The sequence below is a fragment of the Rhinoderma darwinii genome, chromosome 2, assembly GCF_050947455.1.
Source record: "Rhinoderma darwinii isolate aRhiDar2 chromosome 2, aRhiDar2.hap1, whole genome shotgun sequence".
Lineage (NCBI taxonomy): Eukaryota > Metazoa > Chordata > Amphibia > Anura > Rhinodermatidae > Rhinoderma > Rhinoderma darwinii.
In genome coordinates, this window is record NC_134688.1 from 298,140,033 (window position 1) to 298,158,095 (window position 18,063).

General features: G+C 43.3%; 1 protein-coding gene across 1 annotated transcript in view; it reads right to left on the bottom strand.

The window, feature by feature from the left end:
• CYB5R1 (cytochrome b5 reductase 1) overlaps nt 1–18,063 on the bottom strand; it is a 98,279-nt gene that overhangs the window by 59,335 nt on the left and 20,881 nt on the right. Inside the window, exon 3 of the mRNA XM_075850599.1 lies at nt 8,217–8,320. Coding sequence (XP_075706714.1) covers nt 8,217–8,320 — 104 coding nt within the window. The remainder of the gene's footprint in view (nt 1–8,216; nt 8,321–18,063) is intronic.

An 18,063-nucleotide genomic window follows, 5' to 3' on the forward strand; every position in this document is an offset into this window, starting at 1 on the left:
ACACATATTTTTGCGTAGTTGTTGACAGTATTGATTTGTAAAATCTGAGCAAACAAAGTTCAGTGGTAACGACTACCTCTGTTCAAACATTGAATTTGTGTTTGAATCTCTAGACTACAATTAAGGCCTAGAGATATTTATGGGCTTCAAATTGAGATTCGCATGACACAGATCCTGAATATGGCTGTGTGCACGAGCCTTAAACTTATTCGTGGTCATTATTATAAATAAGTTTAGGACTTGACAATTATGGGTTGGGGTTAGAGAGCTTGTGTAGAGGATGGGTTATTAGGGATAGATTTAAAATGATGGATTATATATTGCACTTAATGCAAAGTTGCATGAAGGTGATTGTAAACTCTTTTGTTGTGTATTTCTAAAAATATACGTTATGATATATACAACAGCAGTTTCTATTTTATGATCCTGTTCTTCTCACACTGGGAGGTAGACCTTACCAGTGAGGCATCACCCCAGTTGTTCGGGAGGCACAGCTAGGGAAGTAGTTTTTTACTGTTATGCTGGGTTTAGGAGACAATATTTTTCATTTTGGAATTAACTTTTGACTACTGATGGTGAGACTCAGGCATCAACATGTCCTGGCTGGTGAGGCCCCAGTAGAAAAAAGAATAAGACAAAAATCCAAGAATGATTTGTGCCAACGAACTTGTGATATGTATGAACTACACAAGGTGTTATTGAGGACAGGAGTGGAGGAGAGGTAACAGACTGAGAGCTACGTAATGGTAAGAGCAGAGTTCACAGCAGCACTGAATCTGCACGCTCCTCTCCTGAAATACTCTGTGCTGCTGTGAACTCTGCTCTTACCATTACGTAGCTCAGTCTGTTACCTCTCCTCCACTCCTGTCCTCAATAACACCTTCACATGATTGGCAAGTCACCACCCCACACAAGATCTGCACGCTCATCTCCTGAAATACTCTGTGCTGCTGTGAACTCTGCTCTTACCATTACGTGGTGACTTGCCAATCATGTGAAGGTGTTATTGAGGACAGGAGTGGAGGAGAGGTAACAGACTGAGAGCTACGTAATGGTAAGAGCAGAGTTCACAGCAGCACTGAATCTGCACTCTCCTCTCCTGAAATACTCTGTGCTGCTGTGAACTCTGCTCTTACCATTACGTAGCTCAGTCTGTTACCTCTCCTCCACTCCTGTCCTCAATAACACCTTCACATGATTGGCAAGTCACCACCCCGCACAAGATCTGCACGCTCATCTCCTGAAATACTCTGTGCTGCTGTGAACTCTGCTCTTACCATTACGTGGTGACTTGCCAATCATGTGAAGGTGTTATTGAGGACAGGAGTGGAGGAGAGGTAACAGACTGAGAGCTACGTAATGGTAAGAGCAGAGTTCACAGCAGCACTGAATCTGCACGCTCCTCTCCTGAAATACTCTGTGCTGCTGTGAACTCTGCTCTTACCATTACGTAGCTCAGTCTGTTACCTCTCCTTCACTCCTGTCCTCAATAACACCTTCACATGATTGGCAAGTCACCACCCCGCACAAGATCTGCACGCTCATCTCCTGAAATACTCTGTGCTGCTGTGAACTCTGCTCTTACCATTACGTGGTGACTTGCCAATCATGTGAAGGTGTTATGGAGGACAGGAGTGGAGGAGAGGTAACAGACTGAGAGCTACGTAATGGTAAGAGCAGAGTTCACAGCAGCACTGAATCTGCACGCTCCTCTCCTGAAATACTCTGTGCTGCTGTGAACTCTGCTCTTACCATTACGTAGCTCAGTCTGTTACCTCTCCTTCACTCCTGTCCTCAATAACACCTTCACATGATTGGCAAGTCACCACCCCGCACAAGATCCGCACGCTCATCTCCTGAAATACTCTGTGCTGCCTTAAACTCTGTGGACAGGTCAGGATCCTGTTTCTTTTAAATGCCGCACTGTAGCGCAGCCTTATATAGTGGATCGAGCGGGTTCCCCAGCAGCATTTAAAAGAAACAGGATCCTGACCTGTCCACAGAGTTTAAGGCAGCACAGAGTATTTCAGGAGATGAGCACGGTCGGTCACGGGCAGCCGGTCGTTTTTCCGAGCCGTGCTCCCATTATAAAGTATAGGAGCATGGCCCGTAAAATAAAAAAATAGAACATGTTCTATCTTTTTAACGGCACGGGCACCTTCCCGTGAGAAAACGGGAAGGTACCAGTGGCTAACAGAAGTCTATGGGCCCGCTATTTCGTAATAGTGTTTTTACGGTCGTGTGCATGAGGCCCCGTAATGACGGGTGGCTACATGTGTGCACCCGTCATTACGGCAGCATTGCTAGGCGACGTCAGTAAATAGTCACTGTCCAGGGTGCTGAAAGAGTTAACTGATCGGAAGTAACTGTTTCAGCACCCTGGACAGTGAATTCCGATCAGAATATACATGAACCTGTGAAAAAAAAAGACGTTCATACTTACCGAGAACCTTCTGCTTCCTCCAGTCCGGTCTCCTGGCCGTTGCCTTGGTGACGCGTCCCTCTCGACATCCGGCCCGACATTCCTGGATGACGATACAGCCCATGTGACCGCTGCAGCCAATCACAGGCTGCCGCGGCCTCTGCAGCTAATCACAGGCTGCAGAGGCCTCTGCAGCCAATCACAGGCTGCCACGTCAGAAAAGAAGGTCGGACTGGAGGAAGAAGAGGGACTCGTCACCAAGACAACGACTGGGTACGTATGAAATGCTTTTTATTTTATTTTTAATCAGCAGCCTCTTTTCTCTATCAGTGATTGATAGAGACAAGTGGCTGCCGATTTGTATAATATTTTTGACCGGGTTCGGTCAAAACGGGTTTGGCCGAACCCGGTGAAGTTCGGATTCGCTGCGAACCAAACTTTTCCCGATGTTCGGACCGAAACCGGGTTCGGTTGTCCCGGTTCGCTCATCTCTACCTGTATCTAAACATCTTACATAACCACATGGTAAGCTTAGATACATGGCCCATATGTGATCTCATCTGTTGGACCCTGTATCTAAGCCTACCACATGGTAGGCTTAGATACAAGGCTCCAGCAGACTAATCTTATACTGTATAAGATTACTGTCTGCTGGACCCTGTATCTAAGCCTACCTTGTGGTAGGCTTAGATACAGGGTCCAACAGATGGTATCACACATTGGCCCTGTATCTAAACCTACCACATGTGTTACTAATAGTTTTTTTTGGGTTTGTGTTTTTTTACAGGTGCGGTTGTTGGCCTATGTGGGATTTGAGGACTACTTCGATGACGGCTTTTTTTATTATCAATAAAATGGTTAATGAGGTTTGTGTGGTTTTCTTTTTATTTCTTAAAAATATTTTTTCTATGCCTTTGTGTTTTTTTTAAACTTTATTACTACCGCCTTAGTATTGGCCACTGGCTGATTGACAGCGTCCATTACTAAGGCGGATGCTTAGTGTTAGCCGGTGCAGAGGCTAACACTTACACCCATTATTACCCTGGTACCCACAGCCACCAGGGGTGCCGGGAGGAGCCGGGTACGATCCAGTACTTGACCATCTGTAGCGATGATTGGATACTGGGGGCGCCCGCGTGCTGGTATTATCAGGCTGGGAAAGGCCCTTCCCCCCGGTAATGCTAGTCTGCTGCTGCTTTATTGTATCTGGCTGGTTATGAAAAACCCACGTCATTTAAAAAAAATTGGAAAGAACGATGTGGGGTCCCCCCCAATTTTCATTACCAGCCATATACAACACAGCAGCAGCAGCCTAGCATTACCAGGATGGGAAGGGCCACTTTTTTTGGCCTTCCCCTGCCTAATGCTACCAGCCTGCGGCCACCCCAGTCCCCGACCATCAATACAGATGGTCGGGTACAGGTTCGTACCCGGCTCTTCCCAGTACCCCTGGTGGAGATGGGTACCGGGGTAATAATGGGGGTTAGTGTTAGCCTCTGCACCGGCATAACATTAAGCCCCGCCTTAGTAATGGACGCTGTCAATCAGCCAGCAGCTATTACTAAAGTGGTAATAATAAAGTTTAAAAAAATACAAGGACATAGAAAAAATATTTTATTGAAATAAAAAACCCACACAACCATCATTAACCATTTTATTGAGAATAAAAAAAACGCTGTAGTTGAAGTAGTCCTCAAATCCAATGTAGTCCAACGACCGAACCTGTAAAATAAAACAAACACACAAAAATAATCAGTAACACATAAAGAAGCAAAACAATTATTATTCTTACCTTTCCCGGGTCCAGCGCTGGAGCCGCAATGTCAGCGAGCTGGGCCCTATATCTAATCCAATCATTTGTGATACTGTCTGCTGAGCCGCTGTATTTAATCCTATCCATAGTTTATAGGATCGTAGTGCTATAGATATGCTGTCTCATATACACACATATACACACACACATTTTCTTGGGGGGAAATATGTATTGGGGTTATTTCCCCTGACGTTTTTACACCTTAGTGACGCCCCTGGCTGCTAGTGCTGCATTGTTGGGTCACTTAGGAAACCCAGCGATGCAACTGAAAGCTGCGGGCTGTTGGCCATGAGAAGTTTGCGGGGGGCTCAATAAGAACTTTTGCATCGGGGCCCATGAGCTTTTCGCTATGCCCCTGCTTACAGAGTATACTTTTATGCACAAGAGCTTTGTCAAGTAAGTGTATTAGTCGCAAAGTTGAATTCTAATGCAATTTACGCGATGGCATGTATTAATTTCACAATTCTATATTTTGCTTCCTGCTATCACTGCTCTGACCATGGCTCGGTCGCAATAGTGTGGTGCTTGATGCGCTCGCCCTACAGTTAGGTTGAGCCAAGTAATCTCTGCTCAGAGCAACTCCTTGTATTTAAACTATCCTTTGATTCTTTAACCTTGCAACAAGGTCCTTTTGGTTCCTGTGTAATTTGTGGAAATGTTTTGTTTGCTACTTGTTCTTGACAACACGGATCGATCGCTGCCTGACCTGTGTCTGTTTTCCATACTCCATCAGCCCTGACCTGGAATTGGTAAGACTAGTCTTCTGCTAATCACTTCTGGTACCACACTTTAGAAATATCTATCCATTTTCAGTCAGCTAATGCCATTGACGACTATCCCGAGGATGCAACTTACTAGAAGTAGAACATTTTATTGCCAAATATGACAGTCACAGATAAGTCACAGAATCTGAAATTTACAGAATGGATAATCATAAAAAGCATATTGGGCTAGCGCTTATAAGAAAAGCACAGGCTAGCACATATTATACATATAATTATATATGCTTATTCAAAGAGTTACTGCAGTAGGATAAAAACTTTCTCTGAACATACCGCACTTGTTTCTGTCCTGACCACTCGATACTGTTTCCCCAAAGGAAATTAATTAAAGGGTAACTAAATGTTCAACAAACTTCTGACATGTCATACTGACATGTCAGATGTTTTGAATGGTGGGGGTCCAAGCACTGAGACCCCCACCAATCGCTCATGCTCATGCTTGTGTGAGCGCTCAGCCACTTAGTTTCTGTTTGGCTTTTTACAGAAAGCCAATGTAGCGGAGTATGGAATCATAGGATTTCTATTGAGTCCGTACACCGCTACATTGATTTCCGGAAAAAGCAGAAAAGAAACTAAGTGGCTCAGTGCCCACACGAACGCTTCTACCGATTTAGCAATTGGTGGGGGTCTCAGACCCCCACAATCAAATCTTTTGACATGTCACTATGACATGTCAGAAGTTTGTTGAACCTTTAAAGAAAAACTATAGGACGGGTATGAACAAAATTCGACATACTTAACTGACACACCTTACCTCAAAGATGTATGACAGTTTGAAAACTTCACAACCTACAATGGATCAAGCTGTCTAACCCACCCTACATGACAGACACTTTTCCCTCATTGTCGCAACACCAAACCATACTGTGTCATAAATTAAAATAGTTGCCTGATAAAACCTTTGCAAAACTTCAACACTAAAACCACACTTTTGTAATACTCGTAAAAAGTAAATGCGCTCTTGGGTCTTCTTGATTATAGCATTAGGCCTGATTCACACGAGCATATTTTACATCCGTGTGACGGCCATTAAAACAACGGCCATCACACTGACCTATGTATTTCAGTGGGGCTGTTCAACTTGCTAAGGGCCATTGAAGGATAGAACATGTCCTATTATGTTCCATTCTCTCCCCCCATAACTAAATTCTAAAAAAACGGAACCCGCACAGGAGCACCTCGGACGTGAAAAAGTCACGTTTTTAACGTCCAAGTTTCCCCAGGTTCGTGTGAATCTGGCCTTAATCTTTGCAGACAACTTTAAGAGTATGTTCCCACACACAAGATTCGCTGCAGATTTTCTGCAAAAATAAATCAGCAGCAAACAGAAATCTGTTTTTTCCACAGCGGTTTTATCTGCGGATTTACCGTTAAACATTGAGTATAGCAAACTATATGTGCACCTGCGGATTTCCAGCAGTGTTTACTGTGTTTCCACTGTGTAAACACTGTAAAGACACAAATCTATTGCAGAATTTCTGCTCCCTTTGCTGTTACTGTAATTTCAGCGGAATTTCCCCACAGAATTCAGTTTACGCTACATGGGAACCCGGCCTAAAACATGTTAGATAGTGCCCATGTTCTACCCTTGTTTCCTGAGACCAGATTGTTCTCTGTAGACCACCTCTCCAACCGCTGAAAGTAAACCAATCAGTATCATGTCATCAGCATAGTTCAGTAAGATAGTAACCTCATGACATGTACCATGATCTACGGTGTAAAAGGAGAACAATGCAGTGCTGAAACAACATCCTTGTGGTATCCCTAAATTTGACTTCCTCGTAGAAGATAATACATTTCCTACTCTTACCACTTGATGCTTCTCAGTCAGGGATTCCCTGCTGGAAAGTCTAAACCCCTTTGAGGTGTTTTAGGGTGATGAACAAATAATTTAGACTCATAGGTCCCAAGCCAAATCCAATAAAACAGTGGTTTTTCTGTTTGTCTTTTGGCCTGTCCATGACAGTGCCTGTGGTTTACATTCAGAAAGTATACTGATATTGGCATATAAGGCTAAGTTCACACTACCGTTAATATATGTTTACCTCTCTTCCGTCAGAGGAGGAGAGGATCGAAAGATTAAACGGAAAGCAACGGTTCCGTTAGAATTACCATCGATTTCAATGGTAATTCTTTTGTTTCAGTTGCTTTCCGTTTGTCTACGTTTGCTAGGTTTCGTTTCTTTTTAACGGAAACAAAAGTTCTGCATTCTGCCCTTTTGTTTCTGTTCAAACGGAAACTTAGCGAACGGAGACAAACGGAAAGCAACTGAAACAAGAGAACTACCATTGAAATCAATGGTAATTCTAACGGAACCGTTGCTTTCTATTTAATCTCTCAATCCACTCTTCCTCTGATGGAAGAGAGGTAAACTTGTAGTTATGGTAGTGTGAAACAAGCCTAATATGATTTTTTTATTCTATATTTCTGGTTTTATTTGTATATATCTCAAGAATGTTAAAATTGTCCTGGCTACCAGAGATGCAAAAGTCCATAAACACATGGCAGCGCAGGGGTTAAAATAGTATTTGCACGCCATACAGCTGTCAATCTTGCCAAAGTCACTGAATAATTTATATGTTTAAATCATAGATCTCAGGTGACTCTGGACTAAAATACAATAGATCAGGATACTGCCAAGAAAAGATGTTTGCACAAATAGCAAATAATGAACAATAAATAAACTAAATCAGGGGCCTGAGCATCTCTTGAGGAGAAGAAAAAAATAAAATAAAATGTCAGTTATAAATTCATCATCAAAAAAAGTTAAATAAGGCTATGTTCACATTCCGTTACGTTACGTCGGAGCTTTCAGTCGGAACAGAGCCCTGACTGACACAAACTGAAACCATTGGCACCGGATCCGTCACCATTGAAATCAATGGTGATGGAAACGGAAACCTATTGTTTCAGTTTGTGTCAGTCAGGGCTCTGTTCCGACGGAAAGCTCAGACGTAACGTTGGAACGGAGCCCTGACGCAGATGTGATCGAAGCCTAAGATTACCTCTTGGTAAAATCAACATACGATATAATGCAATATGTAGTAATAAAGCAGGTTAAAATAATAAAAACAGTCCTAATCGAATACATGAATATACAAGTCTTACATATATTTTACGTTAATCGGGATCTTTGAGTTAAACAACTATAAAGTAGCTAAACATCTGTAAGTGCTGCTTTACGCGTATATTGCATTACCTTTACTATCAGATCAACGTATCCTTTCTCATCACAACACAATGGAGTATATGGTCTCACCACAAGATTGCCATTGATTCTAGCTGATAGGTAGACACATTTACCTATGAGAAAACATAGAGAAAACAGATATATGAATGCTTATGAATTTTAGAGAAAAAGTATGATAAACATATGGGACTCTAAAGCGTAGCTGGTGTTTCAGGTGAATTTTCAGAATAAGCTGAATAAATATGTATGTACTTTAAAGGGAAGGTATCACAAATTTTTTTTTTTATATGTTATTGCTTTTAGTATGTCATTAAAATAAATTTTATTTATTTGTGTTTTTGTGTTGTACTTTTTTCTTATTTCTTTCTTTTACTTCTCTATGGGGGCTGCCATTTTTTTTTTCATCCCTGTATGTGTCGATTAACGACACATAAAGAGATGGAATACGGCACATACATCCCCATAGAGAATGCGAACGTGACCCGTTCCGTTCACTATAGCATATGCCGTCTGTGTGGGAACGGCGCATGCGCCGCTCCCACACAGTCCAAAAGGAAGGTCTTCGGCAGAGCGACATCCGGCGCCATTTTCATGTGGACCGGAAGCCGCGGCCAGACAGTAAGATGACTACTTCCGGTCGCGGCTTCCGTCCATATGTTCAGAAGCAAGGAATGGGAGCGGAGGCAGCGGCAGCGACAGCGGCGGCGGCAGGAGCAGGTAAGATGTTTGTGTGTGTGTATGTTCGTGTTATACTGTGTGATTACCACTGTATCTAATCCTGATTACCACTATATCTAAAATGGCGGCACACAGTGTAGGAGGTTTGAACATTCAACCCCCTCCTTTCTCCTGGCACTAGCCAGGATAAAGGAGGGGGGATTGTTTGAGGACACTAGAGCGAGTGTGTCTTCTCCAATTTTGCAGCATAAAGCAATGAGGTTGCTTTACCACATGCCAATGCTGCAATTTTGGGAATTGCTCCCTCTAGTGACCAGCACATGGAAATGTTATAAATTAGAATCTAATTTATATTTCCTGACTTGTGAAAAAATTAAAAAAATTAGAACAATGTGTAATCATTTATATACTAACAGTTTAACTAAAAAAAAATATTTTTTTTTCTAGTGACACATTCCCTTTAAGAATACACTATTTCTGGCCATAATATGACTGTACGTGGCATTTTCACCACTTTTCTCCTCTGTATGCTCTGTCTCTTAGGCCTAATGCACACATCCTCCACCCTATTCATGTCTGTTTAAAACAGATCCGTATGTCCGTTATGACTTCCGTGTGGTTTCCGTTGTCACTCCACATCCGTTCCGTTGTTCCGTTTTAAACGGACGTTGTGCTACAGTCTGTCTTCCATTTTAACGGTCCATTAAAATCCACCTTGTGTGTTGAATGCAGGGAACTTTGGCACGCCATGCCGTTGCTTGGCAACGGATCAGTGAATAGAGGACGGCACGCGGATGCCTTCCGTTTGCCGCCCGTTGTTTTGACAAACTCATAGGCATCAATGGGCGAGACGGACACTGAACCATAGACAAAAGTAGGACATGTTCTACTTTTGAAGGCACTGAAGAATGGAGCCGTCAAAACAATCGAAGTGTGCATGGCCCCATAGAAATGAATGTGTCAGGGTGCTATCAGTTAAAAAAACGGATAGCACCCTGAAGAAAATAACTGAAGTGGGCATGAGGCCTTAGGCCCGATTCACACGAGCGTGTCTGTTTTTCGTGTGGAACAAATGTTTCCTGCGTTGCAGTTCTGTGTGACATCTGTGTATGGCGTGCGTCTGTGTTTTATACGCGCGTATGTCATCCGTATTTCATTTTCACGTCAGCAGAAAAAACTGATGGAGGTGTTTTTCTTTTTTTCATAATTTCTTTAGCAACTAGATGTGCGTCCATGTGCTGTCCATGATTTTCATGCACCCATTGACTTCAATGGGTGCGTGATGCACAAAAAACGCACAAGAATAGGACATGCAGTGAGCTTCACACAGCGGACTCACGCTGCGTGAAAAACACTGAATGTCTGAATGGACCCATAGAATTGCATAGGTCCGTGTGACGTCCGTTGTTTTAACGCGCGTAACATGGACGTAAAATACGCTCGTGTGAATAAGGCCTTATTCACACGAACGTGTTAAACGTCTGTGTGACGTCTGTTGAAACAACGGCCGTCACACGGACCTATATAATTCAATCTGGCCGTTCACACGGCCGTTGTTTCAATGGACTGTGTGAAGGGTCCGTGAGAAAATAGGACATGTTCTATTTTTTCACGCTTCACGTATCCCTCCATAGATTCTGGTCTATGGAGGATACGTGATATCGCATCCCGCAGCGCAGAGCACGGATGCACCTCGGGCGTGAAACCGGCAGATGCGCAACACCCATGTGAATCTAGCCTAAGTCCAAAGGGCTCATTCAGTCAAGCGTAAAACTCGTCCGTGTGCTGTGCGTGAAAATCATACACAACACACTGACCCATTGATTTCAATGGGGCCATTCTTACACGCAAGAGTTTACACGCAGCGTGTGTCCATTGCGTGAAACTCACTGCATGTCCTATATTGGTGCGTTTTTCACGCACCTATGCACCCATTGAAGTCAATGGGTGTGTGAAAATCACGCACAGCACACGGATGCACATCCTTGTGCTGTGCATGATTTGCGCATCAATTCCATTGAAAAAAAAAATGTGCTTTGCAAGTGCGTGAAAAATGCATGCCACTCGCAAAGCACACTGATGCATAACGCAACACACACGGACCAGATTCACGCGCAGTTTTTCACGCCCGTGTATTTGATATGCTCGTGTGAATGTAGCCTAAGGCCTTATTCAGATGAACGTGCGCCCCCCCTTCCCTCTCTATAAACCTCTATAGGCAGCATATAACTTGATCTCTCAGTGAGCTAATAATCCGTCTCGTCTCTCAAGATGGATTTTAACAGGGAATTGAGGGTGAATGATTACGTTTTGTATGTGTCTCCTTAGTTGCTAATTTTTGCCAAAACTAATGTTACCAGTGCCTTAAGCGTGGAAAAGTTAACAACATTTTTCACCTAAACTAATTTCTATTAATAGTCTTGTTAGGAAAACAGCTGCTCCCTTAAGGTCACTATGACGACTTCTCTAGCTTCTGGGCGGTTCTTCCTTTGCCTTGAGCCTATCTCTTTTCTCTGTTCATTTGCCAATCAGTTGGGGGGATTGTATATATGCCTGTCTTTTCCACCTGTCCTTTGCTTGTGAATTTCCTCCTTTGGTTTCTGATTAAGCTTCTGACATCACCTACTCTTCTGATTCTGGACCTCGTGTACACTGACTTCGGCTTGTCTCCCGTTTACTCTCTGCTTACCAATTTTGATTATCCGTTGCTGGATGTTTTTGGCCTTTTGCTATTCCTGATATCCGCTGCCTTCTGTTTTGCTCTTTCAGTTACCCTCTGGCTGTCTGGTTTCCAGCTCAAGTGTGCCTACATTGTACCTTTCGTCCCAGACTGCACTCTGCTAAGACAACCTGGGTTCTGAGCAGCAAAGTCCATCCCATCTTGCGGTCAGCTCTAGCGAACACCTCAGAGTAGCCTTAGACGCTGTCGATCAGAGTGGTTGCGGATTTGGGGTTTGCGATTTACTTGCACGCTCTCTCCAGGAAGACACCAGCAGCCTTGAGGTAATCGCTAACATTACATATTCACTAGCCCAAAATATATTACATTTTTTACACGATGGAACCTATGCAAGCCATGGTGGACCAGATCTTTCAGAAAACGTAAAAAGATCTCTTAATCAATTATTCTTACTCTAGGGCAGGGGTCTCAAGCCCGCGGACCGCATGCGGCCCCTGAGGCTGTCATCTGCGGACCGCGGGACACAGAGCTGCTAGTATCGGCTCTGCTCCGGGACTCTGTGGAATTCCCTGACATTGCTGTCTATATATGGACAGTGTTGTCAGGGTCTTCCCTAGAGTGGAGTCCCAGGCATAGCGCTAGTATCGGCTCTGCTCCGGGACTCTGGAATTCCCTGACATTGCTTTCCATATATGGACAGTGTTATCAGGGTCTTCATCTAGAGCGGAGTCCCGGGCAGAGTGCTAGTATCGGATCTGCTCCGGGACTCTGTTGAATTGCCTGACATCGCTGTCCATATATGGACACATGATGTCTGGGACTTCCCCAGAGCCGGAGTCCTGGGCAGAGTGCTTGTATAGGCCCTGCTCCAGGACTCTGTGGAATCCTCTGACATCGCTGTCCACATATGGACAGCGATGTCTTGGGCTTCCCCAGAGCTGGACAGTGATGTCAGGAGCACAGCTGGAGTCCCAGTAGGAGCGCTACTGGCGCTCTGCCCGGGACTCCAGCTCTGGGGTAGCCCCTGACATCTCTGTCCATATATGAACAGTGATGTCAGGAGCAGAGCTGGAATCCTAGGCAGAGTGCTAGAAGCGGCTCTGATCTGGGACTCCAGCTCTGGGCAAGCCCCTGACATCACTGTCCATATATGGACACTGATGTCAGTTGCTTCCCCAGAGTTCCGAAGTAGAGCCTATACCAGTGCTCTGCTCTGGGACACTGGCTCTGGGGTTGCCCCTAACATCACATTCCAGTCCAGGAAGATCCCCTGACGTCACTGTGTATGGACAGTGACATCAGGGGCTCCTCCAGCAGAGGAATCCCTGGACAAAGTGTCGGCAATGCTCTGGCTGGGGATTCCACTCCTAAAGGGAGCCCCAATGGTGCTGTACTCTGGGGGGGGGGGGGGGTGTGGCACTATCTACAAGGGGTGTGTGTGGCATTATCTATAGAGGGCACTGTGGCATTATCTACAGAGGGCACAGTGGCAGCATCTACAGAGGGAACTGTGACAGCATCTAAAGAGGGCACTGTGGCAGCATATACAGAGGGCACTGTGGCAGTATTTACAGAGGGCACTGTGGGTGTGTGGCAGTATCTACAGAGGACACTGGCATTATCTACAGAGGGCACTGTGGCAGCATCTACAGAGTGCACTGTGGCAGCATCTACAGAGTGCACTGTGGCAGTATCTACAGAGGGCACTGTGGCAGTATCTACAGAGGGCACTGTGGCAGTTTCTACAGAGGGCACTGCGGCAGTATCTACAGAGGGCTCTGTGGCACTATCTAAAAAGCGGCTGCCCAATCTTGACATTTGTGTGTCTGCCAAACGCTGTCAACTGAGCCGCCGGACTGCATTTAGCGACACAAGCTGGAAAACTGGATTGTTGAAATAAGCACATGGAGAAATCTTGCAAATTTCCGTTAAATTTAAACCTAGCGGTATTATTATAGTAGTGTAGTATTATAGTAATGGAGTATTATTATAGTAGTTAAAATAACTAATTGACTAACAATAATTTTGTATTGTATCAAATTTGAAAGTAATGCGGCCCGTCAACTTCACATTTTTTCTATATGTGGCCCACTTACCCGGCCGAGTTTGAGACCCCCGCTATAGAGGATACTATTACCCTTGTAGTACGTCTAGACCGACGACTACGCGAGCGCAAAAATGAAAATATTGTTATGGGTGCTCCCCTCCCCTGTGCTGAGAACCCTTCTTCTGTTACACAAGAACCCATGCAGCTGGGTTCCACTCTGTCCTCTCAGGAACAGAGACTTTTTCGAAAATGCAAGGGGCTGTGTTTCTATTGTGGGCATGCTGGTCATACTCTCGAGTTCCAATAGTCCACCTCCTGAAAACTTCAGAGCCTAGATGGTTTTTCCCACATTGTCTAAAAAAAGTCCTTTTGCCTCTGGATTTGTGTTTTGATAATATTTGTGTTTCTGGACTAGCTTTTGTAGATTGTGGTTCTGCAGCAAATTTCTTAGATCTCCAGGTTGCTAAAAAATTGGCTATCCCCCTTGTTCAATTGAGTACCCCAGTCAAAATTTCCGCTACTGATAATACTCCACCCACTCAGGGGTCAGTCAAGTTCTCTACTCCGCCTGTTACATTGAGTACTTTACATACTTAACAAATTTCTTTCTTTATTTTAGAAAATTTGGCCTCCGAAATAGTATTGCCTGAGTACATTCAAGATTATGAGGAGGTTTATTCTGACATTGGTAGTGATTCTCTTTCTCCTCATAGGCCATTCGACTGTCCTATCATACTTCTCCCTAATGCTAAACTACCCAAGGGGGGATGTATAACCTTTCTGCTCCAGAAAGACAGGCCATGAAAGACTATGTTAAGGACAGTCTCCATAAGGCTCATATTCGTTCATCTACTTCTCCGGTGGGAGCCGGGTTTTTCTTTGTTAAAAAAAATATGGCAGTTTAAGATCCTGTATTGACTATAATGAATTGAATAAGATTACTGTAAAGAATCAATATCCTCTTCCACTCATCCCAGACCTGTTTAATCAGATCTCAGGAGTCAAGTGGTTCACTAAACTAGATTTACGCGAGGCCTACAATCTGGTTCGTATCTGCAAAGGGGATGAGTGGAAGACAGCATTTAATACCCCAGATGGTCATTATGAGTATTTGGTCATGCCTTTTGGTTTAAGTAATGCTCCAGCAGTTTTTCAAAACCTGGTCAATTATATTTTTAGAAATTTTATTGGACGCTTTATGGTGGTGTATCTGAATGATACTCTTGTATTTTCTTCCGATTTGTCCTCTCATATCCAACATTTAAGGTTAGTCCTTCAAGTATTGAGGGAGAATTGTCTGTATTCGAAATTTTAAAAATGTCTGTTTGGAGTTCAGTAAATAAATTTCTTGGGATATGTGCTGACTCCTCATGATTTTCGTATGGACACCACTAAGGTTGAAGCAATACTTGATTGGGTTCAACCCACTTCATTAAAAACACTGCAGAGGTCCTTGGGTTTTGCTAAATATTACCGGAAATTTATTCATCATTTTTCATCCGTTACTAAACCTCTAAAGGATCTTACTAAAGTGGGTTCTTGTTAATTGGAAACCTAGTGCTATCTCCAACCTTTAAAACATAAAAACAGTATTTTATGAAAGCGCCTGTTTTGGTTCAACCTGACCTTTCTAGCCCCTTTATTGTTGAGGTTGATGCCTCAGAAATAGATGTGGGGGCTGTGTTGTCTCAAGGATCTTCTGTATTGACTAATTTGCGTCCCTGTGCTTTTTTCTCGCAAATTTTCTTCCACACAAAAAAACTATGATATCGGTAATCGTGAGATTTTTTGCTATTAAGTGGGCATTTGAAGAGTGGCGCCACTTTCTGTAGGGAGCCAGACATCAAATTACGGTACTGACTTACCATAAAAACCTGACTTTTTTAGAATCAGGAAAAAAACTCAACCACCAACAGGCTAGATGGGCTTTGCTCTTTATCAGATTTGACTTGATTGTAACCTACAGACCTGGGTCTAAAAATGTCAGGGCCGATGCATTATCTCAAAGTTTTTGCTCCTCACAGGTCCCTGAGTTTCATCCTGAACCTATTTTGTCTAAAGGGATAGTGGTTTCTGCAATATCATCTGATCTTACTACTGAAATTAAAGAATGTCAGCAACTTGCTCCGCAAACCATTCCTGCAGGGAAACACTTTGTACCCCCTCAGTTCAGATTTTGTTTGCTCAATGAGTTACATGATTCTGTTTTGTATGGTCATCCAGGGATAACTGGTACAAAAAAATTGGTCTCGCTGCTCTATTGGTGGCCGTCTTTGTCTCGTGATGTGAGTTCCTATATTTCTGCTTGCGATGTCTGTGTTCGTGCTAAGTCTCCTCGAACTCATCCTATGGGTGAACTGCTGCCATTGCCTGTTCCACAGAGACCTTGGTCTCATCTGTCCATGGATTTTTATCACTGATTTACCTCCCTCCGAAGTGTAGACTGTCATTTGGGTGGTGGTGAATCATTTTAGTAAAATTTGTCATTTTATTAGGGTACCCCAACTCCCTGATTCCAAAACTTTGTCTAAACTATTTGTTGATAAAGTTGCATGGTTTTCCAGAAAATATTGTCTTTGATAGAGGTGTACAATATGTGGCTAGCTTCTGGAGGGTCTTCTGTAAGAAGCTTGGGGTACAGTTGTCGTTCTCTTCTGCATTCCACCCTGAGACTAATGGTCAAACCGAGTGTTTTAATCAAACCTTAGAACAATATCTTAGGTGTTATATTGCTGATAACCAAGTAGAATTGGTCTCATATCTTCCTTTAGCGGAGTTTGCTATAAATCATCACCACCATGATGCTCTTGATACTTTACCATTTTTCTGTAATTATGGTTTTCATCCTTGTTTTAGTTAATTTTCCGCCTCTTCTAGTGATAACCCTGAGGTTGAAGTTGAATGAAATAAACTGTGCACAGTTTGGGCTCAGGTTCAATTGAACCTGAAGAACTCCCAAGTAATTCAAAAGAAAAATGCTAACAAAAAACATACTGCGGGTCCTGTATTTTGTGTGGGTTAAAAGGTGTGTCTTTCTACGAAAAATCTGTGACTAAAAGTACCATCTAAGATTAGGTTTATTGGTCCTTATGAAATCATTGAAATGATTAACCCTGTGTCATTTAGTCTTGCTCTTCCTTAATACTTCAGGATTCATAATGTATTTCACAAATCTGTTCTGAATTTTTTTTTCTACCACCCAATCCTCTAAAGAAACCTTCTCCTTCAGTTCTAGTAGAGGGAGATATGTAGTTTGTGGTTCAGAGGACTGTGGATTCTAGAAGGGTCAGGGGTCCTCTACAGTACTTAATGCACTGGAAGAGGTATAGGCCAGAAGAACGTACTTGGGTTCCTGCCCATTCGGTACACGCCAGTCATTTGGTAAAAAAATTTCATTTGAAGTCTCCTTTAAAACCTAGGCCAATGTTCAAGGGTCCGGAGGGCCCTTGTAGAGGGGGGGGGGGGGGTTACTGTTAGGAAAACACCTGCTCCCTTAAGGTCACTATGTTGACTTTTCTAGCTTCTGGGCGGCTCTTCCTTTGCCTTGAGCCTATCTCCTTTCCCTGTCTGTCTGCCAATCAGCTGTAGGGTTGCATTTATGCCTGTCTTTTCCACCTGTTCTTTGCTTGTGAATTTCCTCCTTTGGTTTCTGATCAAGCTTCTGACATCACCTGCACTTCTGATTCTGGACCTCGTGTATACTGACATCGGCTTGTTTCCCGTTTATTCTCTGTTTACCGATTTTGATTATCCGCTCCTGGCCGGTTTTGACCTTTTGCTATTCCTGATATCTGCTTGCCTTCTGTTTTGAACTTTCAGTTACCCTCTGGCTGCCTGGTTTCCAGCTCAAGTTTGCCTGCATTGCACCTCTCATCCCAGACTGCACTCTGCTAAGACAACCTGGGTTCTGAGCAGCAAAGTCCATCCCACCTTGCGGTCGGCACTGGCAAACACCTCAGAGTAGCCTTAGACGCTGTTGATCAGAGTGGTTGCTGATTTGGCATTGCGGTTTACGTGCATGCTCTCTCCCGGCAGACTCCAGCAACCTTGAGGTAATCGCTAACATTACAAGTCTATAATAAAGCCTGTACTAATGTCTTATTAACAGGGTTGGTGTTATGTGGAGAGGGTAAAAACGCTAGGTATATCATATAACAGAGTCCACAGCACACAAAAAAGGTCATAGATGAGTCCGAGTTATGATGCTTAAAGAAATTGAGAATTTATTCCAATACACAAGAGAATAACAGATATAATATTTAACAACTTTTTGATTCTAACTGCATCTTTGCCAAGGATATGTACAAATAAAATACATATATTGAGTGACAGGTATTTACATGGTGGAAAACCACAAGAAATTACAAATTAGTATATGTCAGAATCCATATTAACATATATACTGTACATACAGAATATAGAAGTATAGTGTGAGTGTAAAGGATCTGCCA